Source organism: Raphanus sativus, chromosome 4, assembly GCF_000801105.2.
Source record: "Raphanus sativus cultivar WK10039 chromosome 4, ASM80110v3, whole genome shotgun sequence".
In the NCBI taxonomy this organism is placed as follows: Eukaryota; Viridiplantae; Streptophyta; class Magnoliopsida; order Brassicales; family Brassicaceae; genus Raphanus; species Raphanus sativus.
The window spans coordinates 40,923,565-40,950,417 of record NC_079514.1 but is presented as its reverse complement, the minus strand read 5'-3'; the positions used below and the strand labels follow the sequence as shown (position 1 = coordinate 40,950,417).

The window sequence follows — 26,853 nt, the reverse complement described above, 5'->3', positions numbered from 1 at the left end:
ATTGATACTGATGTTCGATTATAACTCTAGAATCTATTCTATATGTCATGGAGTAGCATTTCCTACTTCGTAATCAATACTTGAAAGAGAACAACATACATTATTTGTTCTATAATATTATAAAGAAAAACGCGTATTAGTTATACACTTTTTCATTAGTTTTGGATATGAGAAGAAAAATACAGAATAGTATATTAATAATCCTCAATAATTGTCGCTAAAATATAAACAATCAAGACGGCCACGAAAGAATAAAGTAAGTCAAATGGAATTGTCCGGAGCTCAGGATATGTCTATAATAATCCAAATTAAGCATGCTAATGAACAATCAAATGTTTTACAATCATTAAACAAAGATCCTTTTGGATTTGTGGGGATGCTAATAAACGCTTTTTCTTTGCCATTTTTATAATTAAGATCCTCTTGATCTCGCTAATGAAATATTCTTTTTGAAAAAAAAAAAACATTTGTTTACCTGTATGAACATATCTAGCAAGATATTTCACCGAATAACACTTGAAATATGTTACCGGAATTTAATTTTAAAAGAAGGATTTTTAGTCAAAGTTGAACTTTATTTTGTTGGACTAGTATTTACACTTCTGAATTGGTTTAATTAATTCAAATATACGTTTTCAAAATAAATCTATAGTTTATGCTTCTCTAAATACCTTAACAGTCATATCAATACTGATCAATCGATTATTAGCATGAAATGTGTCATAACTCATAAATAACAATAGCATCGTGTATTGATTTGATTACTGTCTCGAACAGTTAACAGTAAATTTACTAGTGAAGTAAACAGCGCCAGTAGCGAATAATACCAGTATTTAAAAAAAAATGCAGTGTGACGACAAAATATAGTATGACGACAAAGGGATATATGTATATATAGGTTAAAAATGTATACAAATATAAAACAGGGGAGTATCAACTACCAAAGGAGTCAGATGCATATGATATCTCTGCAATGCAGAAAACTACGAGAAACTCAGCTGTTAGATTTGCATGTGAATTATTAATTATTTAATTTTGATTAAATTGAGATTTTAGTCTGATTAGTTAATAACTTATTTATACGTATTTACAAGAGAAAACTACAAAAAGAAAAATAAATCAGTACATTTCTTATTAATACACATTTTCAAGATAAACTACAAGAAATAAAACAAATCAGTATTATTCGACCAAAAAAATAATAAATCAGTACAAATGTAATGATATTTTTTTTATAAAAAAAAAGCAAATAGGTCGTGCTGTAATTATCTGAATGGTATGTACAATATAAATTTGATCTTTTTAAGTTAAAGTTTGTACAAACGTGAAAGTTAAGTAGAATACAATGTACTTTTGACCCACAAATAAATGACCCTATCTTCTTTTTTTTTTTGATCAACAACCCTATCTTCATTATATTAAATTATATATATGAGAATCATATATATAAGAATAAAAGGAAGACGTAGTGTATTTTAACACATTTTGAATATTATGAACAAGTCTAATTTGGCCTCGTCTCAATAGATTATCAACTTGGGTTAACAATTCAATAAGTTTAATATAATACCATTAGGCATAAACAAGAGAGTTTGACTGCAACTTTAAATATTATTAGTATTAATTAATCATTATAACTGACACAAAATAATATATTTACATATACAAAGCATATAAAAATCGTAACTGATTAATATTTACCTATTAATTAAAAAGGAAAAGAGAAAAATCTAATCAGTTTGTCAGACTAACCACAGAGGATCCAAGCATGGCTTAATATGTAGCAGTTCCAATGGAATCTTTCTCTTTTTCTCTCGACCTCTAGACTCTATCGAGAAAGATAGATAGAGAAACGCCACATTCATGTCTTCACCACGGTAAAAAGAGAAATTCTTGGATTCACCCCTAGAGTGAACCTTTAGGTTCACCCAACCAATAGAATTTCGTTATTTTATATTCAGTATCTTTTAAAAAGGAAACAAAATATTGTCAAATTATATTAATATTTTTAAACTAAAAAATAAAAACTAATATTAATTGCAAACAAAAATACATTTTAGAAAAATATATTTTTAATACCGTGAGCCAAACACTAAACCCTAAACCCTAAATCCTAAACCCTAAACCCTTGGGTAAACCCTAAACCCTTCGTAAATCCAAAATGGTTGGATAAATTCTAAATTCTACGGTTTAGGATTTATCCAAGGGTTTATGATTTACCTTAGGGTTTATGATTTACCCAAGGGTTTATGATTTACCCAAGGGTTTAGGGTTTAGTATTTAGGGTTTGGTGTTTTGTTGATTGTGTTAAAAATATTTTTTAAAAAAATTCCAAAGATTTTGGATTTATCCAAGTGTTTACCATGGATTTAAGGTTTATGATTTAGGATTTAGAGTTTAGGTTTTAGTGTTTTGCTGACGGTATTTTAAATATAAAATATTTTTTTGCAACTACTATTATTTTATATTTATCTTTTATTTTAAAAACATAATAAAACTTGACAATATTTTGTTTCCTTTTTTAAAAGATATTGAATATGAAATAACGAAATCCTATTGGTTGGGTGAACCTAAAGGTTCACTCTAGGGGTGAACCCAAGTATTTCTCCAGTAAAAATCATTAATGAAAAGCAACAAACAAAAAAACGAGAATCTATTTCACTATTTTATATTGAATTATTATACAACTTTTCTGTTTTTTTTTTCTTTTGGTTTTCTTGTTAAACTTCAGCACACTGAAACTGATCTTGAAGCACATGACCTCTTTCCAGAATCAAAGGCTCAGACATACAAATTACATAACCTAAACTAATCTAAAGAAGCAGAAACCATTAGAAAACAGAACACTTTATGTACATGTATATCTATCGACCTCTGTTTCAGAACAGAGCAAAGAGAGATTTGTGTTTGTTTTTTTTTAAGAATCAGAGTAGTTATCTCTCCAGCAAATAAGCATGATCACGCAGCGACGCATGATGTAGAAGCGAGCTCTCTGTTCTTTGACCAATTTCGCGCACTTCCTCGTGAAAGCGCGTCTCCCGTGTTTCTGTGTCTTCTTGCCGCGGCAAGACGACATGGACGAGGAGCGCGTGATCTTCAACATGCCACCGCTGAATCCGTCTTTCTTTGACAGCTTCCACTTCTCGTCTAGGTAGAATTGTGGTGCACTTCCTGATCTTGTAAGACCGGATGATGCCATTGATGATGTAAAAGATCTCAGATTGCTTTGTGTTGATCGATAAAGAAACAAACTTTGGGACTTTGGAGATTTTATAGGAGTTTGGAGGATTTTAAGTCGGTAAAAGAAGAGGGACTTAAGGAGAGAAGTGTTAGGATTCTGTACTTATATAACGGATATTTAGAAACATATATGTCCATCTAGAAAACAAAAGGAAAAGAATAAATAATTTTATCTTGTTTTTTTCTCCATTTTTTATTTTATTTATTTGTTTTTATATTGTTTTGTCTTCTTTTGTGATAAATATATGTAGAGCATGCAGAGAGTTGTGGCAGTCGGTATTGCCCGGGGCCTCTGTTGTGCCTCGATCGACCAACCATTGACACTTTTTAAATTGCTATGGAATTTTCTATAACAAACACCTCAATTTATCAAACCAAAAAATCCAATTAGTATAATATTATTTAACCTTTGTTAAAAAACAATATATTAACTTGATACCATTTTATTTAATAATGATTTAAAAAAAAAAAACTCACTATTTATAAATTGATGATAGTCACTTATATTCTTTTTGGTTCTCTCTCCTCTCTTAGAGAGAGGTTTTCTCTCTCGATTCTTCTGTATCTCTTACCAATCTTAAATCTTTCAGAGAGGGGAGATCGATTGAGGATGAGAGAGTTCCTGGGTTTTGTACTCCGGCTAAAGCTTATCTGACCGGTAGCTGGTTCCGGCGTTCTCGTCTTCAACTCCGACGACGAACGGCTGGCTTTTGCTTCTGGGTTGCGGCGGCTTCTTTACTGCCGCTTCGCCGGCTTCTGATTCCGTGTCATGCCTTTTCGGTTTTGACGGCGGTTTTGCGCCGGGTTTATCCCGGTTTTGGTGACTGGCGTTTCGTTTTTCCCCTTCGCAATTGACTCTCCTCCTTTGGTCTCGATTCTCGTTGTCTGAGGAATGATTGAAGATTGATTCTGCTGGAAACGTGGGTCTAGTGAGCGACGTGATTCCCGGATGAGATTCCGGTGAAAGTTTTGGTGATAAAGTGGGCGCAGTGATTTGTCGACGGCGTGCTCCGGCGAAACACTTGTCGTTTCGTTTTTTTCCGGCAAAGATCTCGGTCTTTGGTTGCTGACGGTGTAGATGGATGACGCGTGGCTCGTGTGATCGGTGGTGGTTAGCACGTGGACGCGTGGGTGATGATATGTGGACGCGTGGCGTTTGGAAGACGTTGTGTGGTTTCGGGCTTCGGTGTTAGGCCAGTTTTAGATGCCCTTATGTCGGGTTTTCGGTTTCTTTGTAATTGGGTCGGTTTGGCCTTTTGTTTCGGTTTGGACTGGGCTCATTTTTGGGCCTTGTCCTATAATATAATAACAATAGACGGAAAAAAAAAATTGATGATACATGGAAGAAGAATATCTGGCGAATATCTCATAATTTTCATTTGAAATACTTTTTCTTATCTTTAACCCTTTGTTAATGACAAGAAATTCTTTTTTTTGTCAACACAAGAAATTCTGAAAGATACTTTCGTTAGAGTTATTTTCAGAAAAATGTTACTATATATTTGTGGTTAGTTTATTTGCAACTAATTATATCCATAGAGGGAATCGGAGAGAGCAATACTTCTCGAAACAGTTTAATAGTTTTTCTCAACAAAAAATGGTTGTATGGTACGATGGGATTAACCATCCATTTGGTCGCCAGATCTAAATTTCAAGTTTTCACTTCTATACGATACAACTCGAAATTTCTAATATACGGATCAAGTGATAAAAAATGTGGATAACCAATAAAAAGTCAATTCCAAACCTAGTATAATATCATTTTTGTAAAGCTCTATCGTCAAATCGATTGAATTAGAAATGCACGAATTAACTTCATACCTTTAGAGCACTAAAGTTAGTAATGTAACGTAAGTTATAATAAATGGAAAGTGGGGGTTATTGACAGAAAAAAATCGAAAACCATGGAAAAGAAACTCGAAGCTTTAAAAATCGATCGCAGAGCAGGATGTAAATCTCAGTTGACCTCTCATTCCCTCTGCACCTATAACTGTAAATTACTTGCGCAGATCAATCAATAATTGCACCAACAATAACGGAATAGTATTAAATCAACTATAATTACTGTATTTATCTGTCTATATGTATTTATCCTGGAGGATCGTTTGAGTTAATTGTAAACCTAAACTTATTAGAAAATTAAACAATGAAACCTTCAACAAAAACTTATTAATTATTTGTTTTTGTTATATCTTATCGGCTGATTTAGTGAGTTTTGAAAAGAATACATTTAATGCTACAACACACTTAATGTTATAAAGTGAATCGACTATTATACTGAGTGATCCGAAGTTTAAATATTTTCGGATTAATACCAACAAATAGACTAATTCATTAATACCGAATCCCAAAATCAATCTGATCAAATAGTGACAATATAGTTTTTATAAAGAATCAAATCTATAATTGATATAGATTTACACCAAACTCTAAGAAATTACTACTAAACTATCGTTTATTTATTAACTATTACCGAACACAAAATAATTCTTTTCTTTTTGATAAGAGATATAGTAAAAAAATTCTATTGAGGTTCTTAAGTCAATTATGTTGGAACCCTAATAATACAAACGCAAAACCAAAAACCCATGCATCCATCCAGATCCATCTTAGCAGTTAGCACTAAACTGATCACTGATCATATAGTAAACATATGTTCAATTCCCGCTAAAGAGTTACCAAAATTATTTTTATATGAACTTTTCTCATAGGGCGAACAGTCATCAACACATATTACAATATTGTTTTTTTTTTTCAGAAAGAGTATTACAATATTGTTTGCAGAGGATGTAATCGAACTCCCGAAAATTCAAAATTTCATTAGTTTCAATCTTCGGCCAAGCCATAAGTTATTCAATTATCACTCGCGTCTGTCTCAGTCCACACCATTGTTGGTTAAATCTTCTTTTCTCTGAGCTCGCTTGATCGAGTTTATATTAATTGTAGAGGGTAAACAAACAGTGAGACCGTGAGAGCATCGTAGTGACACGAGAGGAAACAAAGCAAAAGGTAAAAGTGAATGAATCTTTACCAGAAATTGTGTGGCTCTTCTTGTGTCGACGTTGAAACACGTGCGGCTGAACAGGCCGGCGTCACCACTCACACGTGTCTTTAGAGATGTGTGAAAGCGAGGTCTCGACTCTCGAGTATCGCACGAGTATCGCAGGGGACCGACTTATATCCCTCTCCTTCTCATTCAACGGTCAAACTTCACTCTCTTGTATTTTTATAAGATTTTGCATGAAGAGAATCTGCACTCATAGTACATGTTCACTGTATTTTCTTCAATCCCTATTTCCACCTTTACTTGGGTTTCGATTTATTTTCATTTATAGGAACTGTAATGCAGGGGGTCCCTTTTTCGGAGTTAATATGTAGATCTAATTCCTTATAGATTATATTTTCGAAATGCAAATAGATCGTAACTCATATAGATGTTGAAGAGTAATAATCCCTCTGTTTTTTAAAGATCCATGTTCTAGTAAAAAAAATTGTTTTAAAAAGATACATTTTTTACTTTTTCAATGTATTATTTAATGAAAATCTGTTAACTTCAAAAAAATTAATTGTGTTTATTGGATTTTTATTGGTTAAAAATTATGGAAAATTGTTATTCACAAAAATCAATGCATTTTTAATGTGATTTCTTAATATATGTGAAAAGTCTAGAATATGTATCTTAAAAAAACAGAGGGAATATATGATTTAATTTCACGAAACGAAACATGCGAATCAAATTTAAAACGTATTAACTTCATAAACCTATTTTTTACTATTCTACCACTGACTAGAATAACCAGTTTTTTACATTGTTTTTTACCTTATTAGCTTTGATGTTCCTAAAATTAGTATTTTTATTTTACCCACAAATATTAACATATTATTTCTTGGTTATTTTACAAAAGAGATTATTCAGTATAACTTTTCAGATATTATTTTCTATCTTTAGTCACTTACATCATCACTAATTTTATCAATTCTATAACCACACGGCCGTTGTTTTTGATGCTTAAGACTGAAGCGTTTAATAGCATCAGCGTTAGCAATGGGCCAATGGCTGAAGTTGGATAGGAATTTGTGTTGTGATAACATGATAGATTACGATGGCTGTGTAAATCTGAGATAACTATGTGAAACATGAATGTGAATATCATTGATGCATAGAATAAAATTAAATACGGGTTCATGATATGGGTGAATATGAATACTCGTCACATGCAATTTCTGACACAAGACTTCCTATGGATAAAAAAGGGCCACGAGATATTCTTTACTTTTTATTTTTATAAGTTTCTTTTTTTCTATTTTTAACTATGGGTATTCAAGTTGTTCTCTGTCACGCAATGCAGTCAATATTACACGAACACAAGATCAAAAACAATGCCTCCAGTAAAGCTTAACAAATTCTCCTAAGCTTTTTTGACAATACAAACTTTCATAGTTGACTACACATTTGTCCTTTGAATCGCTTTTAGATCTCACTACGTTAAAGTGTTCTGATTCTTTATATCCTTGATTAATAATTTCATTTTTTTTTTGTTTCTGTCGCAATTGATAATACTAGATAAACTATTAGTGTACTACAGGATTAGAAACTGAACGTTCGCCTGTGTTCTAAAAAAAAAAAGAACGTTCGCTTGTGAATCCAATTAGCCTGTGTTCATGCATGTGAATTGTGATGGGAATAACTATGTACTATGAAAACTAATATCGATAAGTGAGCTCTAATTGTGACCGTCACGAGGTTAGGATGCTAAATCCGAGGACATTAACATTATCTTTGGTTACCAAAAGACATCGGTTCTTCTCTTTTTTTTGGGGGGGGGGGGGAGTAGGGGGGTGTGTATAAAAGAGACATCGTTTCTATAAATAGAAATGAGAGCCTCTGGCAATGATTGGTTGTTTAGGCGAAAAAAGAAACGATCTTTTCCTTTTTGAAAAATCTCACCGCAGTCAGCATCTTATTTGGATTCAGAATCAGATGCATAACATAATGAATGAGGTTTGGCTTCTTAATTTAAGTAAAGCTAACCCGTTAAACTAAACACAACCGTGATCCTGCTAAAACTTTGATAGAGAAATAGACTCGAGTTATTGATTATATTTCTAATTTATATAAAGAAACAATTTATAAGCTCCAAATATTATATAAACACACACAAAACGTATCTTTATTAGAAAAATATTAGAGGAACTCCATTTCCTGGCCCAACTTCTCTTTTTCTTTTCCTTTTTCCTGGCCCAACTCCCATATACGTACTCGTGATTACTAACTTCATTTCGAACATTTTCATTTTCTTTCTCTTGGGCTTTCGTCACAAAAGACACATATATAGGTCTGGAGAATTCTTGGTATCTTTTATTAACACGGATAGGTTTGGAAAATATATTTTTACATCTCATCTTTAAAATATTCTCTTATTATGAGTTACTTACAATTGTGCCACTAGGCTTAAAGATACCAACCTAAATGGCATAAGTTCAGCGAAATCAGCCGATAAACGAGTTCATTTTATAAGAAAGGGTCTACGAAGTTATTCTCCATCCATGACGTCGATCGAAGAACCAAAGTATGACTAGTGGAGACTGGAGAGTGGAGAGACATAGAAAAGCTCATTTATCTTGAGAAGCGACCGACTTATTATGATTTTGGTGGCATAGGTGATGTGTTGACTGACCTGAAAACTAAGCTGTATTGCTAGAAGAGCTTGTGCCAAATGGTTATATTGTAGCAATCAACATGTTGCTGATATGAATATCTGAATACATAAATTAAAAATGGAATCATATCTGGATACAACATCTATATTATGCATGCAGCATCCAAATGGGGTAAACAAAGAAGAACCTAAAAGGTCAATCACTCGTAGATATATAAAATAAGTGTGTAGGAATCCAATGTAAATGAAGAGAAAAAGGCGAAACTTGATAAATATTGGATTCGAATTTTGCTTTGCGTGACAAAACTTGGGATCTAATCTTTGGCAAAGATAAAAAGAGAATGTTGCGTAAAGCCTAATAATTATGAGTGCGAGACATCGATGCATGTTAAGGGGAGACAAAATTTTAGCAATGATCCTTTTTGGTCCAGTCCCTTAACCTTAAATTAAGGGGTTTTATTTTTATTTAATGATTGATTACGCTGATGATTTTTCTTTTCTTGCTAGAGCTTCAAATTAGCTAGCATGCGCGAGGGAAATTTCAAATTTCATATATCCTTTTTTTTTTGGTCAACTCAAATTTCATATATCCCTTTATTCAACTAGTTCGAGTTTCGCTGCCATTATATAAGTGGTTTTAATGGGAAAACTTCCTAATTCAGTTTGGTTCGTTTAAAAATTCATAAACTAAATATTTAATGTGAGATCTTCAAATTAATTTTATTTAACCAGTGGTTGTTTTAAAGTATGAGTGATTATCTAAACTATTAAAATACAAATAGCTATATTTTATGGTTTATATTTGAGTAGAAAAGTCGCAAGTTTCTTAAACTGGTCGTATTAAAATGACTAAACACATCAATCCTCTATTTTTCAAATTCATTGTTAAAACTTCTCACTAATTCCGTAGACTGTCGGTGCATAACTCACTGTTGTTAACTTGTTTGAATCTCTCCAAATTTATCAAAAAATAAACTTGCTAAAGCAAAACCATGAAGCGACAAATTAAACTCCACGTCGATACACGCGTTTAAATACCGTCATCATATCCTCTTCTAACGTTAAATTATAAAATCTCAATCCCTTTAACAAGTACAGCCACGAGACCTTCTTCTTTAAATACCACCAATCTCTACATGACATGTTTCTCCTTTTGTTTATAATGGCTTCACGTGGTGTTTTCGAGGGAATCCACTTCGTTCTTGAGACACCCAGTATATCACCATAGCTTAGCCCCAAAAAGAGTCCATTAGAAAATATGAAGTCTCTAGTGTGTAGACCACCACCGTTTATGCAACTTTCTTGTATATTGAAGAGGCATTATTCGGAAAAACTGAATTTCTATAGATCTATTTTCTTCTTGCGAAGTTTTGAAGGGAATCTTTTTACACTGTGGTAGTGGACATAGCATGTGACATGTGTGGTCTCATTTACCTTTTCTGGCAACTGCAAGTTCTTCTTCTACCACTTATATCGACTCATGATTCATAGAACCCCACCGATGTTCCAATACCAGTTCTCAGTAATTTGAGTAGGTTTCACTCTTTATAGTCTTGCATACTATTTGCCTGTAAGCTCTTCAAAGAATGTAAACAAAATTGAATGTAAAAATATAGCATTTGATTATATTTAATTTTGCTTACCCAAATACACTTGGCAAGGATAAATAGTTTTTTTCCTCATTGAGACTTGTAAATTGTACATTAAATTTATAAACTAGTTGCACGATTTAATTATGTCTCACTAATTAAATAATATGTCGCACTAATTAAATAATTTGCCAATGATTTTCTGTGTTGCTTGAATGAGGCTCAATTAGCAATCTATACGTACTTATGTTTTACGCCTAAGTATTTGATGAGCTTGTTAGTGAACATTCACAGTACTCATATTGTTTGGTATAGAAATAATAGCCATACAAAAATATTATTTGCATATTTACATGTACACAGATTTAATTAAGACATCGTTTTGTATTTAAACCAAAAGGTCATTAATTTCTGCACAATATGTTATTATTCAATACTCCATTTCATATATATACATATATTTTTTTTTTCTGAAAACGCAATAAATGCGAAGACATTAATTCGTTGGGAGGGGAGTGGTAGATACTCAATTCACATGCCACTTCATTTGTATTCTCATGATAATAAATGTATGAATACTATACCAGTAATTTTTAGTTTTTTACCAACACATCGCCGTGACTAATTTGACAAATACCGCCAATTATGTAATTGCATGTATGTATGATTAGGTAAAAGTACAAAAGTAGCTTTATAAAAATTACGTTTATGATTAATTTGGAGTAATTAAAAAGGGGAGTAATTACTACGATTGCACCAATTTAATAGTATTAAAAACTTTTTGTATTTCTAGCTGGTATCAGCACACTTTGCTCCAAAATCTATCCTCGTAAACAATTTTGTTCACAAGACAATACTAGATTCGCAATCATTCGAGTTCATATACATAACAATACTCGTGTATACACATGTGATTTTTATGCATCTCAATACATTTGTCCACGTATCAGAGACGAATTAAAGCGTCGGTAACTACACAAATCCATCTAGAATTTCACAATCTTATAACATAGATTTCAAAAAAACACAGAAAAGGTGAGAAGCTGGCACATATAGGGCTGACGTGGCTGATAAAGTAGGTTTGCAGTGACGTGGTAGATACAAGAAGATCTGGTTGGTGCATAGATATGCCTTGTCATCGCCATATATTACAATCCTTAATGTTCCTCGACAACCTGGCACCGCCGGGAACTGGTTTCCTCTTTTTTCCAATTATCAATTGGATTAAAAAATATAAATCTTTTATATACATATTTTTATCAAAATATTAATATTACTTCATTTTATCATGGAAATTAACCGTGGTAGCTTGAAAATAGCATATATATAGTTTTTTATAACCATGGAGATTCCAAAAAAATTCTACGATCCAAAACCTAATCTCATAAAGTTTTGCATCTAGTACGCAGTTAATCTAGCAATATACCACATTTAGATGGTCAAAAGAAATCAAATCCAAGGCAGAAGTTCCACCGGCACCAGGACTAGGAATTCCTTTACCACTTAGCATATATGTATATATATTCTGATTTTATATTGCTATTAGGTTGCTAGTTTTGATAATGGTTGGTGACGTGCGCCGATGCATAAAGATTAAAGTGTGTTACTGTGCATGTTCTCTATTTAACAAGAAAAAGTGAAAGTTTATTGTAGCTATATTAGAAGTTCTAGAGCTGTAATTTATTTGCAATTAGACCTTAGACCTTTTGTAAGATCTATTTTCATTTATATGATATTTACGGTTTAACAAAAAAAAAATATTTTCAATTAACGATTTATATTTCTTTTACATATTACAAAATTAAAACTAAAAAGTCATTCTTAAGTTTTCAAGCTAACAATGTATATATTTTTTTTTGTTACACAACAATGTATATATTTTATCTTAAAAAAAACAAAGTAAATATTTTTAGCAGCAAAGAAACATTATAGATGAGAACAATACTTTCTTATGGTAAAATATGAGAACGGTTACTTGCGCATCAGACCATAATTATAAATGGAATTGTATAACGCGCGTACATAAACACTTGTGGTATTAAAATTAAAACATATGAACTTTGTTTATCCTAAATATGAGTTATATGACTTGTGTTTAATGTTACTCCGATTTTATAAATTGATTTTTTTAATTTATAGGATCCATCTTCATAATTTTCTAAAATTTATTAAAATATGGCTAAAGAAATGTTGAATGATTTAAGCAAAAAAAAATGTTGAATGATTTAAGCAAGAAAATGTTGAATGGTGGAGACTGAAGTTGAGGGAAGATATGAACCTTTTGACTTTTCTCACGTGAGAACTAAGAAACGGGAAGTTTTGCATATTTGTAAATCTTAGTTTTTTTAAAACATCGACCGGTTAAGTCCGATAGTGTTCGGATCGGAGCAGGTGTTGTATCACTTTACGTACGGTTGATGCACGGCGCAATACGTGGCCCGATGAATGCGGACACTTGTGGGTCCTTTTATTTTTTGCTTTGTAGACAAAGTTGTGTTTAGTAAAATGAAATAATCTCTTTCTTCTATTTAAAGTTTGTATGCAAGTGGGAGTCTTTTTCTTCATCCTAAAGTGAAATCTCTTGAATTTTGGAGGGTAAATAATTGGCGGCAATTGGTTGAAAGCTGTAAAGAACCAAACGATTTTGAATCGAAACATTACAATCGATATGTTGTAGTTACTTAATACTTATCATCATTTATGTATTGAATACTAATGATTAAGGTTAGTATAGAAATTCTGGCAAAACTGAAGATGTCAAGATAGTGGCAGTGTCATGCATGGAAATAGAAAAAGGTTGAAGAAGTAATGATGGCTGTTACTGTTGAGCTTAGCAAAATTCGTCCGTGATTGATGCTGCAACTTGTTTTAAGCTAATATTTTCTCCTTCTGGCTAACTTAATAATATCAACTATTTCTTTATAACCAATAGAATAAAAAAAAGTCACATTTGTTGTATGCTATTTTTTCTAACCAAAATTGCAGAACTAGATATGCGGATAAGTAAACAAGTGAAAAACGAGAAGAGTCAAAAGAAAAAGAAAAGCTTAAGTTTGCATTTGGTCAACAAAATCATAACAAAAATAAATATACATTTGTATAAAATATAAAACTCCCATCTTAAGTATGAAACGCCTCACATAAGTCAACTCGATATTCTATAATTTGTCGAGCTTTTTTAGCTTTAAGTAAGTGACATACTGTTCAGTTACAAAAAAAAGTGACATACTGTGCTATTCTAGATCCCGGAAATGAATGAGATAATATTGCTCTCAGTATCACATAAAAATAAATTTAATTATTTATATAAAAATGACAAAAACCGTTACAAACAAACCTACCTCCAGCTTACGTAGAGATAAATAGTAATCAATTATATTTAATTTTTAATTTTGACAAAGAAATCAAGACTTAGCCTATAATTTATCTCTCTAACTCTAGGTATGGAGTTTCCCTCCCTCCATAAATACCGAACCTCACTCCTTTCTTCCTCCTCACCATCATCTCTCCAAGTAGCAAAACCTAACTCTTTCTTTAACAAGAGCGCAAGCTCTTTCTTTATCTTCTCCTCTACCCTCATAGAAATTTTAGAACACCCCTTCTTAGCACTTTACACAGAAATGGCCATTACTAAAATAGCAATTCTCTTTACCACATTTGTGCTTTTCAGCCTCGCCGACGCAAAAATCCCCGGCGTCTACTCCGGCGGCGCGTGGCAAACCGCACACGCCACTTTCTATGGGGGCAGCGACGCCTCCGGCACTATGGGTTAGTCCACACCAAAAAAACAGAGTAAATGCAACCAAAAAATATCTCTTATTAACAAAATATTTTTTTTTTCATTTTACAGGAGGAGCTTGTGGTTACGGTAACCTTTACAGCCAAGGTTACGGAACTAACACGGCTGCCTTGAGCACGGCTCTGTTTAACAGTGGCATGAGCTGTGGAGCCTGCTTTGAGCTAAAATGTGCCAACGACCCACAATGGTGCCATTCAGGTAGCCCATCGATACTCATTACCGCAACCAATTTCTGCCCACCAAACTTTGCTCAGGCCAGTGATAACGGAGGATGGTGCAACCCGCCAAGAGCCCACTTTGATCTAGCCATGCCTGTCTTCCTCAAGATCGCTCAATATCGTGCCGGCATTGTCCCAGTTTCATACCGCAGGTACAGAATCTTGTAGTACATGTTTTTGAGACTTTGGCAACATTAGCAAGAACATAAAACCACAATGCACAGATGAAAAAGTTAATTCTTAAAAAACATAGTTAAATTATGAATTTAAATCAATTTAGCTAATTATAAATAGAAAAAGTATAACATACAATTGGTTCACAGTTTTATATAAAGTTAAAATTTACCTAAAAATGTTAATAAATTTATATTTTAAATAATGAACTTTTTAAACATTTTACATTTTTTGAAACTTAATGATATTGATAAACTACTAAACGAATGCAATTTGGTTTTAGTTTAGGGGTCCTCTAATGCACAAACTAATCCATAAGTTCTCCACATTTTGTTTAGCATATAAGTGAGTGAGTAAACTAAGTGTGAAATGTTTGTTCCTTTATTTTAGGGTGCCTTGTAGAAAGAGAGGAGGGATAAGGTTCACAATCAACGGTCACCGTTACTTCAACTTGGTTCTGATCACTAACGTGGCGGGAGCAGGAGACATCGTGAGGACGAGCGTGAAAGGTTCACGAACTGGTTGGACGAGTTTGAGCAGAAACTGGGGTCAGAACTGGCAATCTAACGCTGTCTTGGTTGGTCAGTCACTTTCTTTCCGCGTCACAGGCAGTGATCGTAGAACCTCAACTTCATGGAACATAGTTCCTTCTAACTGGCAGTTTGGTCAAACCTATGTCGGCAAGAATTTCAGGGTCTAACCGATTTTCAAGAAACTCTATCTTTAAGTGGTCGAGACAAAAGAAAACTCTCCGCTAATTTCGCTTCATTTTTGCAAAAATTCTATACTAAGGAGAGAAAATCAAGGGGGGATTGGTATCTATGACTTTTGTTTTTGTGTGTGTGTTTTAATTAGTTTTTTTTGGGGGTTGGTGTTTTAATTGTGGGGGAAAGTGAATAAGTGTAGTTGAAGTGGCTGTGAGAAAAAGTCGTAACAGCCCGCAGCTACTAAAGTATTTACAATGGTTGTGTTTTTTTTTTTTACAATGGTTGGGTTGTAAGTTACAACTTGTAACGTTTAATCTCGTGTAATGTAATACATATGGTTGTGATACTACATACTAATCTTCTGATTTGTTTCTAACTAGCCAGTTACAGAACAGTTTCTCTTAAGGTTGAAGTTAATGCACGATAGTGATGGATCCACGGGGATCCCACTTAGGTTTGGTAACGAGAAACAATAATAATTCAATGGCTATAGGTCTAAAAGCCTTTAATAAGTGGGAATTGTTTTTCTTTTGACTGATGAATAAACAAGTAAATAAGAAAAGTATTTCTTGACAGTTGACAGCATTTGATGCAATGTAACATAAGTCCACAAATCCATTACTTGTTATTCGTTTTTCCTTTTTGGAGATATGAACGGAACATGTCTTCTCCACCTACAAATTAAGCTAAAGTCTATTATTCATCTCCATTGTATATCTTTATTGTTTTATATTACTCCACTTTCCTTAATTAGAATATTTAACATAGAGCCTATGAAAAAAGAACACATAAAGGAGAGTTTCTCATATAATATTTCCCAAATTTCATTTATATAAATCCCTTCCCAAAGTTTTCGCTAAGGAATACTTTTTTCTATTATTTAAACGAGGAATTTTTTCGCGGACACCATCAGAACTCAAATTTTGATAGATCGGAGTCGAAATCAAACTGAGAAATGGAATATCGAAGCGGAATCAAGTGTTAAAAGAGCTTTGTCTTTCCGTGTTAGTCACATGCCCTCGAGATCAAATAGTTGACTTACAAACAGGTTTTACTTGGTTTAGTTGTAACTGGAAGTCTGGAATGTAATGCAAAGACGATAACCTAAGTTGCGCAAAAAAAAAAAAGACGATAACCTATGATGAACCAGCGGTTAAACCAAGACTAATTTACATCAAGAATCGAAATAACTTCGTTAACCAGATGCACCTTCCCGGTTTAGCACAAGATTACCTGATCTGATTCTTTCTCACACTTGGACTAATTAACAGAATCGTTTGTATATATGTACATTATTCTTTTACCAAAACTATGTGTCGATTCCTAGATTGTGATTGATTGAGAACTCAATATTATCTGGTGAATCGTGGGGCTGTGCCTTAATTAATCTTCTGAAGGAAAGCTTGCCTGCTAAGCAATTCTTTTGTGGATTTAACAGAATAGAGTTTGTAGCTATACTTTATTCATTCAAATGGGATAACGATCCACATGAATAAATTTGTGATATAGCGCTGATTGGTCTCATGAGTTTGTAGATATAAAGCTGCATGGTATCATGAACACCCTCTCTTTTTTTTTTTTTTTGAAACACTAACACCCTCTCTTCATATCTTGCTTCTTCGAGAGTGTAGCTCATTTAGTTTTGTAGTTCTTGAATTATTTTAGTGCAACGTGTAAACGAATAAATCATCAGAAACTCTCGTTTCATTTTTTTTTTGTTCAACCAGATTCATTAGAAATTAAAAGATGAGTTTAGCCCGTGGGCCGGCCCAATACAGAAACTGGGTATCTGAGAATGGATTTGGCAAGCCTATCAGCTCGCCCATTCTCAGCCCGAGGAAGAAAAGTGAAAAACAATTCAGAGAACGAAGAAGAAGACGCTTCGATATCCTTCAGGATTCCGTAGATCTCTTTCTCAAATCGTTTGTCTGTGATGGCCCTGATTAGGGTTTGATTATCGGAGCGGATCCATAGATGAGTGACGTTAAGAGAGATAGCTGCTTGGAGGGCAAATCTCACCGCTAAGGCCTCTGCAGCTAAAGGCGAGGTGACGTTTTAGTGGAAGAGTGCTCCTTGTGATTCCACCGCGTTTGGCGATCCCGAGATGATCCATGCAAGCCCTGCTGTTTGCGACTCTTTATCCCAGGAAGCATCTGTGTTACAAACTCTGTATTCGATCCTTGAGTTCCTTCGGTGGTCAAGTCGAGGTAGGCCTCCATGCTTGCTTGATCTCTGCCCTGGTGTTTCTTTTGTTATCGGTTGGGCTTGTTTCCACTCTCGCGCTAACTTAATAGCTCTTGTTGCTGTTTCCTCTGCCGTGTAGGTTTTCTTCTCGAAAATCAGTACATTCCTGGCTGTCCAAATAGCCCAGAGGATCCATGGCAGGATGTTAGAGGTTACTCCCAAAGGAGGGAGGCATATGATCTTCCTAAACAACACAAGTGCTTCTGCCACATCTGCAATTGTCGCGACATCTATGTCCGGTGATATGCCGATGCTCTTCCACACTCTCAGTGCAAAATCGCACCTGAAGAAAATGTGAGTCTCCGATTCAACTTCTCCACAGCGTATACATTTTGCGTCTTGAATCACTCCTCTCCTCTGCAGGTTCTCTCCAAGTGGAATAGCTTTCTGTATCAGAGACCAGAGGAAGGTCTTCATCTTGGGAGAGCAGTCGCCTCCCCACACATCTTTGATCCAGGCAAAGGCTTGTTGTGAGCTGCTTAGAGTCTGGTCCAGTGTAGGTTGTTTGGGTCCTCGGAGCGAAAGGTAGCCCGACTTCACCGAGTATTCTCCACTGCTTGTTGGGTACCAGACATAGCCATCTTCTGCCACTGCAGCGCTTGGGTTTATGCTGAGGATCAGTGGAGCTAGACCAGGGAGTGTTTCCTCCACCCGCTTTCGATTCCAACTTAGATCCGATGTCAGTAAATCCGAGACCCTGAGATCACTCATGTCTTCTATGATGGGACCGTAAGGTAAGATTCTTTGTTCCACTGACACCCAAGAATCCTTTCAGACTTTTGTTGACTGTCCATTTCCTATTAGTTTCCCCAGGTTAGGAACCAGAAGGTCTCTCCCGTGGAGTATACCTCTCCATCCGTGGGAGCATGAGGCTACTGCAGAAGTCTCCAAGAAGCCTTTGTTTCTGCAATACTTTCCGGTGAGTACTCTTGCCAATAAACAATTTGGGTTATTAAGGATTCTCCAAGCTATCTTAGCCAGGAGGGCTTGGTTGAATTCTTGAATTTCTCTGAAACCTAAGCCTCCATTTGCTTTGTGTTCTGTTAATTTGCTCCAAGCCAACCAACTCATTTTTCTTATCTGATCGTCTTTGTCCCACCAAAATCTTGTCAACACTGACACGATTCGTTTGCACAAGCTTACAGGAAAAAGGAAGCAGGACATACATTATGTAGGGATGGCTTGTAGGATGAACTTGAGCATGGTCATCTTTCCTGCTTTTGAGAGTCGCCTAGTAGCCAGACTTGAGGCCCGCTGTCTTATTCTATCCACAATCGACGTGAATAGGTCTTTTTTGCGGCGTCCGAAGTGCTCAGGCAGACCAAGGTACTTCCCATTACCTCCCTCTTTTTGAATTCCTAGTATCCTCTTTGCTGTATCCTTCTTCTCTTGGGGGGTCTTCTTAGAGAAGGTGATTGATGATTTTTGGGTGTTTATTTTTTGTCCCGAGGCTAGTTCGTACTCGTTGAGGATTCGAGCCAGAGTGGAGCAGCTCTCGTTTCATAATTCTAAAAAAATTGCTTAACGATGGAAAATAACCGACTCAGACAAGGTAATTAAAGATCAAGAGATAAACTGTGTAAGCAGTCAAAACCGATACATTAATTAAAGACAAGTCCACAAAAAAAACATTAATAAAAAGATTAACCCAAAACATTCAACACCCAAAAATCCTTCGCTTTTTTCTTTTGCGTCGTTGTGTCATCATTACTCGACCCTGTTGGATTCGAACCAGGCTTGGAACATAATTGTAAATAAGTGGTCTCAAAAACAGTAATCTAGTTTCTCCTACGGTTATTTTCATGAACCGTTTGTCCTCTCCAACAATGTATACGATGTCCATATTCCTGTTATGCTTATATTCCAAATCGCATAACACGGCCGCTTTCTTCTTCTCGTCCATAAAGAAAGTCATCCCACTTGAAAAACGCTTCTTAACTTGTTCCACTGATAAAAACTTGCTCCACGACAAGTCTTTGGTCTGACCAATATTATCATCTGTCGTCATCCATATCTCAATGTTTTGTAGCGGACGGGAAATGCTGCTATATAATCATACAGCCCTTCTTCTCTAACAACTGAGAGAGCTCTAGGAACACAATCGTCACCAAAACTCGGAAATGGAATAGACATCCACTTAAACCTCTCTGTAGAAAAATCGAAACTAAGTAAGCGATCTTCTTCGTGTTGTTTATCAGCAATCCAATAAGTATTCCCCTTCAAAGACACTCCCTTCGATATTATGGTCTCTTTTTTGAGGATGAGGTCATCGAGATCCCTCCACGAATGAGACCCAAAATCATAGACTCTACACTTAATAACTCGATGGTTTAGGGCATGCTTTGCCCAGCTGTACCTCAAGATCTTATAGTTTTTTTTATTGTCGTATCCAAGAAAAAACTCCGACTTATGCTCGTAACGATCACTGTATAGTATTGGTAACCAACTGATTTGGCCAGTACAAGGGTTCCAAACCACGAGCCTAAAGTCCCCGGTGGTGCATAACAATAACCCGTCGCAGTGAAAGATTTTAAAAATCTCAACTGGTATATGGAAATCCTTGAAGTTCAGCAAGGCTTGTGGATCAACAACGTTGTCATCGTGGTCTACGGTCATTGAATAAACCTTTAAATCACTCAACATGAGGACCTTACCCTGTTTTGCTGCTTTATCCAAGTGCTTTTTGATGAAATCTTGATCATTGAATAAATCGTTCAATAGCTTGCAAGTAAAGCGCAGTGGACTCAAAGTTGTAGCCGGAACTCTAGAGAGTATCTCAACTACTAAATCCCATGGAAGATCGAGCAATCTCAATCTCATCTTCCAAAGAATATAGAAGAAGGCCAGAGGTGGCTAGTTGATTAGAAATTAGGGTTTTGATTATCACGTTTGCCCTCCTTATATATAACTTGTCTCATATTGAGCATATAATAACGTGAATTAAATAAGTATTTTTATTATAATAAAAAAGGAAACAAACATTGTCATTCTAATCTATTGATGATGGGATGTAAAAAAAAGAAGACTATTAAAGATGGTGTGCCCTTACATCCGAGAGAAAAGTTACTAAACATTGTTATTCTACTCTTCTACATATGGAATCTCCATTTACAATAATTAGATAACGAAACTCGTGGCCATATGTTTGAATCTCTACCATTTTAGCCAAGGGAACTTTTACTTTTCTCTTTAAACATTCCATAACCATAGCCTTCAGGCTCCCTGATCGCGGCAACTGGCTGTAGATCCATTCCAAAAGAGATTCAATATCATCTGCAAAATCTTTCATGTGCCATTGTAGAAGCTGTGGAACGATAATCTTTTTCTTGCTGGAAACACCTACGGAAGCTTCTAAATACTCCACTCTTGCTCTTCCTAAATCATTCACCACCTCTTCTGCTGTGTAGACTCTAAGCTGCACATGAATATCAAGCTCCTCATCCGTCCATATACAATGGTCAAGATAAACTATGTTTGTACACTTACTGCTGGTGAGGACCAACTTCCCCGGCAAAGCGCAAATGTCACGTTAGGCTCTGAATATCCCAAACCATAAGTGTGCCGCAGGAGAGTTTCTTTCTCATCGAGCGAATCCTTATGTCATAGTTAAAGATGTTTATTAGCTTCTTGTGTAGTCACGTCTATTTAAAGGTTACATACTGTTATATAATGTATACACTTACATGTTCTGGTTCACAAGGATGTCGTAAGACAAAATGTTCAATTGCCAAAGCGTTGAGAACTATGCCACCGACGTTAAGTGAAGCCTAACGAAAAAAAGAACACATTCATATGGTTGGATTCTTATCTACCAGATTACATTTTAATTCAAAACCTTACCTTGTTCATCAAGGTAAGTAGTCTATTGTGAGACGAAGGTAACCCATACTCAAGAAAAGCCTATAATTAGAACATATAACTCGATTTTTAAGTTTAAGTTTTGTTTGGTATATATAAAAAAAAGATTCAATCATTTATTTTGTAAATTAGGCCGTACATGCATGATACAAGCGTTGTAGATATTGATCCAGAAAGCGAGTTTTTGCTTGTAGGTCAAGAAAGTCAAATCCACCTCTGAGAGTTTATCCATCAAAACACTGCCAAACACGCATAGATAGTCAATAAAACAATTTCGTTATACTATTTGATGTGATCATTTCAGTATGTTGAATAATACCTCAAGCGTGGAATAGCGGGCGAACAATAATGTGTAAAACGGGTCACATCTATGGAGTTTCTTGAAATGTGAATGAAGTTCTTGTAAGGACCAATGTCCCTATTGAATCCTCCGTTAGAGTCTGGCAATACGTGATAAGGATCAAGATTCATTGCGTTCTGATAATAGCTGTATGTGTTTGATTTCCTGCTACAAGAAGAGGGCCGTCTCGAAAACTCGGCATCTCCTTTGGTCTTTGATGAAACTTGATTCAGTTCCAAGTAAATGCTTATGAGACAGTTTATGAGTTGTTCAGATACTTCGTTTGGGTCTTCGTTGCTCTTCACTTCCACAAACCGAAGCCCCCTTCTTACTTTACCCATCTGCCTTCTTGATAGTCCATCAAATTCATCTGCCAGTAAAACCCCAACTTTGTGAGAATATAAACTTCCACATCGGGATTTTCGATGTGACATGAATAGTATATAAGAGACTTGAGTCAGTCCGCTCATGCTACCATATGTTAATTTTGGTTTTGTTCGGTTAGATTTTGAAGATAAAGTTTGGTTTGAGAAATTTCGGTATGGTTCGGTTAGTTAGGTTTTGTCACCAATACTCTTTTGAGTCATCTAGTATTTAATGTGCAGCTTATAAACGTTAAGCACTAAGCAACTACTACTTACCTGTGAATCCACCTGAAGAAGTGGCATCCAAGAAATCAGGAGCATAAGAGAACGAGATCCTTGAGTAGGCGGTTGCAAGAGAGTAAATTTTTTTTCTTTAAAAACAGAATAAATAAAAATAATACTAAAAATATTCAATAAAAAATTTCAATTGAAATAATAGAAATTGTAAAATATATTCATATTATATTTCAATTTATATTATAAAAATTCAAAACAAAAATATTTTCTATAAATTTTTAAAATTGAATAATATGATTTTATAAATATAAATTTTATATTTATCATATTATTATGATTTTTAATATTTTTATAATTACATAAAATGTAAATATTGTTAAATTATTATTTAACAGATGTTGCGTTTGGTAGTTTATCAGTCATAAAAATCCCGCAAACGTAACAATTTCTAACAGTTGTACCAGTCGTACAAATCTCTAGAAAACGCTTAAAACCGCAATCACCCGCACCTGCAAACTCCTGCAACCGCAACCGCTGCGGTTACACCAGTGAGGCCCTTAGTTTATCTTTTTTGTGTTTGTTTAACTTTTTACTAGAAAATTAGAAATCAAAAATTCTCTCAATCCACGTCAAGAGACGGTCTTCTTTACACACCTCCACGATCTAGCAATTCCCGAATAACTACTTCCACTATATCATTTATATTTGTGCATGGTTATTCTGTTATTGCTTATCGCTTACGAAACCCGTTTTCTCTCCTTCTCTAATCCAGCAATCTACAAGCTCGATGTGGACTTGCAACTCTTCTTCTCTGAGAAAATTTGTTAATTCATATTATACTTCTATCTTATTTTACGTACTCTCCATTAAACTTTTTAGATCTCACTCTTTTCTATACTTTTTTTTTTGTAACCAACTCTTTTCTATATTTCTACTGTAGTTTTTATCTATCAAGCCCCCTCACTTGCTCACATGCAATATTTTCTTCAGGAAACTCAAGGTTATACTTTCTCATCATGTACCCAATTCTTTAATTATAAATGTGTTAATGAAGAGGAGACACTAGAGTCGAAAATTGATCGTTCTTAAAACGTTATATGGTGAGTGGAAATTCTCATGAAGCAGGCATGGCTGAACAGCCCTGAGTATTTTAGTCTGACCAATTTATATTATTTAGTCATGTACTTTTCATACACTGGATTGGTTCTATATTCATTTTGATTTTCTTTTTCTTTGAAAAAAATATTCATTTTGATTTTGAGTCGGCTTCTGTGGAAAATTCAAACATTTTTTGGAATGACGAAAACTGGAGTGACACAAGACAGATTGAAAATTAACCCCGCCTACAAATGAATGGGAGATTGGAGGTCCCATCTTAAGTGCTCTTTCTAAACTATTTACCATTCTGACTTTTGTAAACTTTGCACGTTGCAGCATATTCAATTGGGTTTTCTATGATTTTCAGGTTACCGTGATGTTGAATCTATTGGAATTGATGAATTGACAGCGATCCATGTGTCATATACTTTTACATATCATTCATCTGCACTTGCTTCTTTAATTTCTTATTTCCAACAAGAGTGAATTTTTGTTTGATTATGTCAATATCTTGTGCATATGTCTTGCTTCAAAGTTCTCTGTCTCTTATATTGGTCTTCAAAAATCTTTATTTATTTTGTAGCAATTGCATTTTAGTAGAAGTTATGTTACATGGCTAATAAATAATGACAATGCAGATTTTAAAAGATGTTTGAAAGAGTAAAAATCTCTCTGCCGAAAAACTATTAGCATTTAACTAAAATTACAGGTATTCTACTAACCTTTATCTAAAAACAGTATCATATTTTACTTGATTTATGTACGCCACGAATGTGTATATATGTAATTACACATTTAGGATTGCTTTACAATACATGAATTAGTTTATGTATATTTACACTGTAAACTGTTGTAAGAGAAACATAACAAAAACTATGGAAACCTTGCAACCAAGTAAAATGAATTTGAAAATTATATTATTAATCACTTTCACTGTTAGTATTATTCTAATAGAACTCAAGTATTATCTACAAATATTGCAGTACATGGATAATTAACCATACGACAATAAACTTTTGTTACAGATCATATTATTAATCACTTTCTCTGTTAGTATTATTCTAATAGAACTCAAGTATTATCTACAAATATTGCAGTACGTACATGGATAATTAACCATACGACAATAAACTTTTGTTACAGATCATATTATGTTAACATAATACTCCAATCAATTTTCTCTTCCCGTACGCAGTACGGGGTATAATACTAGTGTAATGCAAAGACGATAACCTAAGTTGCGCAAAAAAAAAAAAGACGATAACCTATGATGAACCAGCGGTTAAACCAAGACTAATTTACATCAAGAATCGAAATAACTTCGTTAACCAGATGCACCTTCCCGGTTTAGCACAAGATTACCTGATCTGATTCTTTCTCACACTTGGACTAATTAACAGAATCGTTTGTATATATGTACATTATTCTTTTACCAAAACTATGTGTCGATTCCTAGATTGTGATTGATTGAGAACTCAATATTATCTGGTGAATCGTGGGGCTGTGCCTTAATTAATCTTCCGAAGGAAACTTGCCTGCTAAGCAATTCTTTTGTGGATTTAACAGAATAGAGTTTGTAGCTATACTTTATTCATTCAAATGGGATAACGATCCACATAGATAAATTTGTGATATAGTGCTGATTGGTCTCATGAGTTTGTAGATATAAAGCTGCATGGTATCATGAACACCCTCTCTTCTTTTTTTTTTTGAAACACTAACACCCTCTCTTCATATCTTGCTTCTTCGAGAGTGTAGCTCATTTAGTTTTGTAGTTCTTGAATTATTTTAGTGCAACGTGTAAACGAATCAATCATCAGAAACTCTCGTTTCAAAATTCTAAAAAAATTGCTTAACGATGAAAAATAACCGACTACAGACAAGGTAATTAAAGATCAAGAGATAAACTGTGTAAGCAGTCAAAACCGATACATTAATTAAAGATAAGTCCACAAAAAATCATTAATAAAAAGATAACCCAAAACATTCAACACCTAAAAATCCTTCGCTTTTTTCTTTTGCGTCGTTGTGTCATCATTACTCGACCCTGTTGGATTCGAACCAGGCTTGGAACATAATTGTAAATAAGTGGTCTCAAAAACAGTAATCTAGTTTCTCCTACGGTTATTTTCATGAACCGTTTGTCCTCTCCAATAATGTATACGATGTCCATATTTCTGTTATGCCTATTTTCCAAATCGCATAGCACGGCCGCTTTCTTCTTCTCGTCCATAAAGAAAGTCATCCCACTTGAAAAACGCTTCTTAACTTGTTCCACTGATAAAAACTTGCTCCACGACAAGTCTTTGGTCTGACCAATATTATCATCTGTCGTCATCCATATCTCAATGTTTTGTAGCGGACGGGAAATGCTGCTATATAATACATACAGCCCTTCTTCTCTAACAACTGAGAGAGCTCTAGGAACACAATCGTCACCAAAACTCGGAAATGGAATAGACATCCACTTAAACCTCTCTGTAGAAAAATCGAAACTAAGTAAGCGATCTTCTTCGTGTTGTTTATCAGCAATCCAATAAGTATTCCCCTTCAAAGACACTCCCTTCGATATTATGGTCTCTTTTTTGAGGATGAGGTCATCGAGATCCCTCCACGAATGAGACCCAAAATCATAGACTCTACACTTAATAACTCGATGGTTTAGGGCATGCTTTGCCCAGCTGTACCTCAAGATCTTATAGTTTTTTTTATTGTCGTATCCAAGAACAAACTCCGACTTATGCTCGTAACGATCACTGTATAGTATTGGTAACCAACTGATTTGGCCAGTACAAGGGTTCCAAACCACGAGCCTAAAGTCCCCGGTGGTGCATAACAATAACCCGTCGCAGTGAAAGATTTTAAAAATCTCAACTGGTATATGGAAATCCTTGAAGTTCAGCAAGGCTTGTGGATCAACAACGTTGTCATCGTGGTCTACGGTCATTGAATAAACCTTTAAATCACTCAACATGAGGACCTTACCCTGTTTTGCTGCTTTATCCAAGTGCTTTTTGATGAAATCTTGATCATTGAATAAATCGTTCAATAGCTTGCAAGTAAAACGCAGTGGACTCAAAGTTGTAGCCGGAACTCTAGAGAGTATCTCAACTACTAAATCCCATGGAAGATCGAGCAATCTCAATCTCATCTTCCAAAGAATATAGAAGAAGCCAAGAGGTGGCTAGTTGATTAGAAATTAGGGTTTTGATTATCACGTTTGCCCTTATATATAACTTGTCTTATATTGAGCATATAATAACGTGAATTAAATAAGTAATTTTATTATAATAAAAAAAGGAAACAAACATTGTCATTCTAATC

General features: G+C 34.6%; 5 protein-coding genes and 1 long non-coding RNA gene across 6 annotated transcripts; 2 read left to right on the top strand and 4 right to left on the bottom strand.

The window, feature by feature from the left end:
• Nucleotides 1-2,644: 2,644 nt before the first annotated feature.
• Nucleotides 2,645-3,334, bottom strand: LOC108832431 (small polypeptide DEVIL 11-like). The gene has a single exon (XM_018605920.2). The coding sequence runs from the start codon at nucleotides 3,197-3,199 to the stop codon at nucleotides 2,918-2,920; it is 282 nt and encodes a 93-aa protein (XP_018461422.1). The 5' UTR covers nucleotides 3,200-3,334; the 3' UTR covers nucleotides 2,645-2,917.
• A 10,634-nt stretch (nucleotides 3,335-13,968) lies between these two features.
• On the top strand, nucleotides 13,969-15,736 carry LOC108848280 (expansin-A4). The gene is made up of 3 exons (XM_018621601.2): nucleotides 13,969-14,257; nucleotides 14,340-14,658; nucleotides 15,071-15,736. Exons 1-3 carry the CDS (start codon nucleotides 14,110-14,112, stop codon nucleotides 15,378-15,380), a joined length of 777 nt encoding a protein of 258 aa, XP_018477103.1. The 5' UTR covers nucleotides 13,969-14,109; the 3' UTR covers nucleotides 15,381-15,736.
• Nucleotides 15,737-17,208: 1,472 nt separating this feature from the next.
• Nucleotides 17,209-19,293, top strand: LOC130511534 (uncharacterized). The gene is made up of 6 exons (XR_008945012.1): nucleotides 17,209-17,594; nucleotides 17,711-17,925; nucleotides 17,995-18,365; nucleotides 18,436-18,550; nucleotides 18,777-18,957; nucleotides 19,087-19,293. It is a non-coding gene; the product is annotated as an uncharacterized LOC130511534 (long non-coding RNA).
• Nucleotides 19,294-19,533: 240 nt separating this feature from the next.
• Nucleotides 19,534-20,451, bottom strand: LOC108851011 (putative F-box only protein 9). Its single transcript, XM_057008626.1, has one exon. The coding sequence runs from the start codon at nucleotides 20,449-20,451 to the stop codon at nucleotides 19,636-19,638; it is 816 nt and encodes a 271-aa protein (XP_056864606.1). The 3' UTR covers nucleotides 19,534-19,635.
• Nucleotides 20,452-20,578: 127 nt separating this feature from the next.
• LOC130511356 (uncharacterized) lies at nucleotides 20,579-25,292 on the bottom strand. The gene is made up of 8 exons (XM_057008302.1): nucleotides 25,252-25,292; nucleotides 22,471-22,565; nucleotides 21,809-22,199; nucleotides 21,629-21,728; nucleotides 21,472-21,531; nucleotides 21,315-21,398; nucleotides 21,118-21,225; nucleotides 20,579-21,046 (listed from the first exon to the last, which is right to left on the bottom strand). Exons 1-8 carry the CDS (start codon nucleotides 25,290-25,292, stop codon nucleotides 20,708-20,710), a joined length of 1,218 nt encoding a protein of 405 aa, XP_056864282.1. The 3' UTR covers nucleotides 20,579-20,707.
• Nucleotides 25,293-25,481: 189 nt separating this feature from the next.
• On the bottom strand, nucleotides 25,482-26,846 carry LOC108837692 (putative F-box protein At3g17500). The gene is made up of 2 exons (XM_018610716.2): nucleotides 26,835-26,846; nucleotides 25,482-26,713 (listed from the first exon to the last, which is right to left on the bottom strand). Exons 1-2 carry the CDS (start codon nucleotides 26,844-26,846, stop codon nucleotides 25,517-25,519), a joined length of 1,209 nt encoding a protein of 402 aa, XP_018466218.2. The 3' UTR covers nucleotides 25,482-25,516.
• Nucleotides 26,847-26,853: the final 7 nt, after the last annotated feature.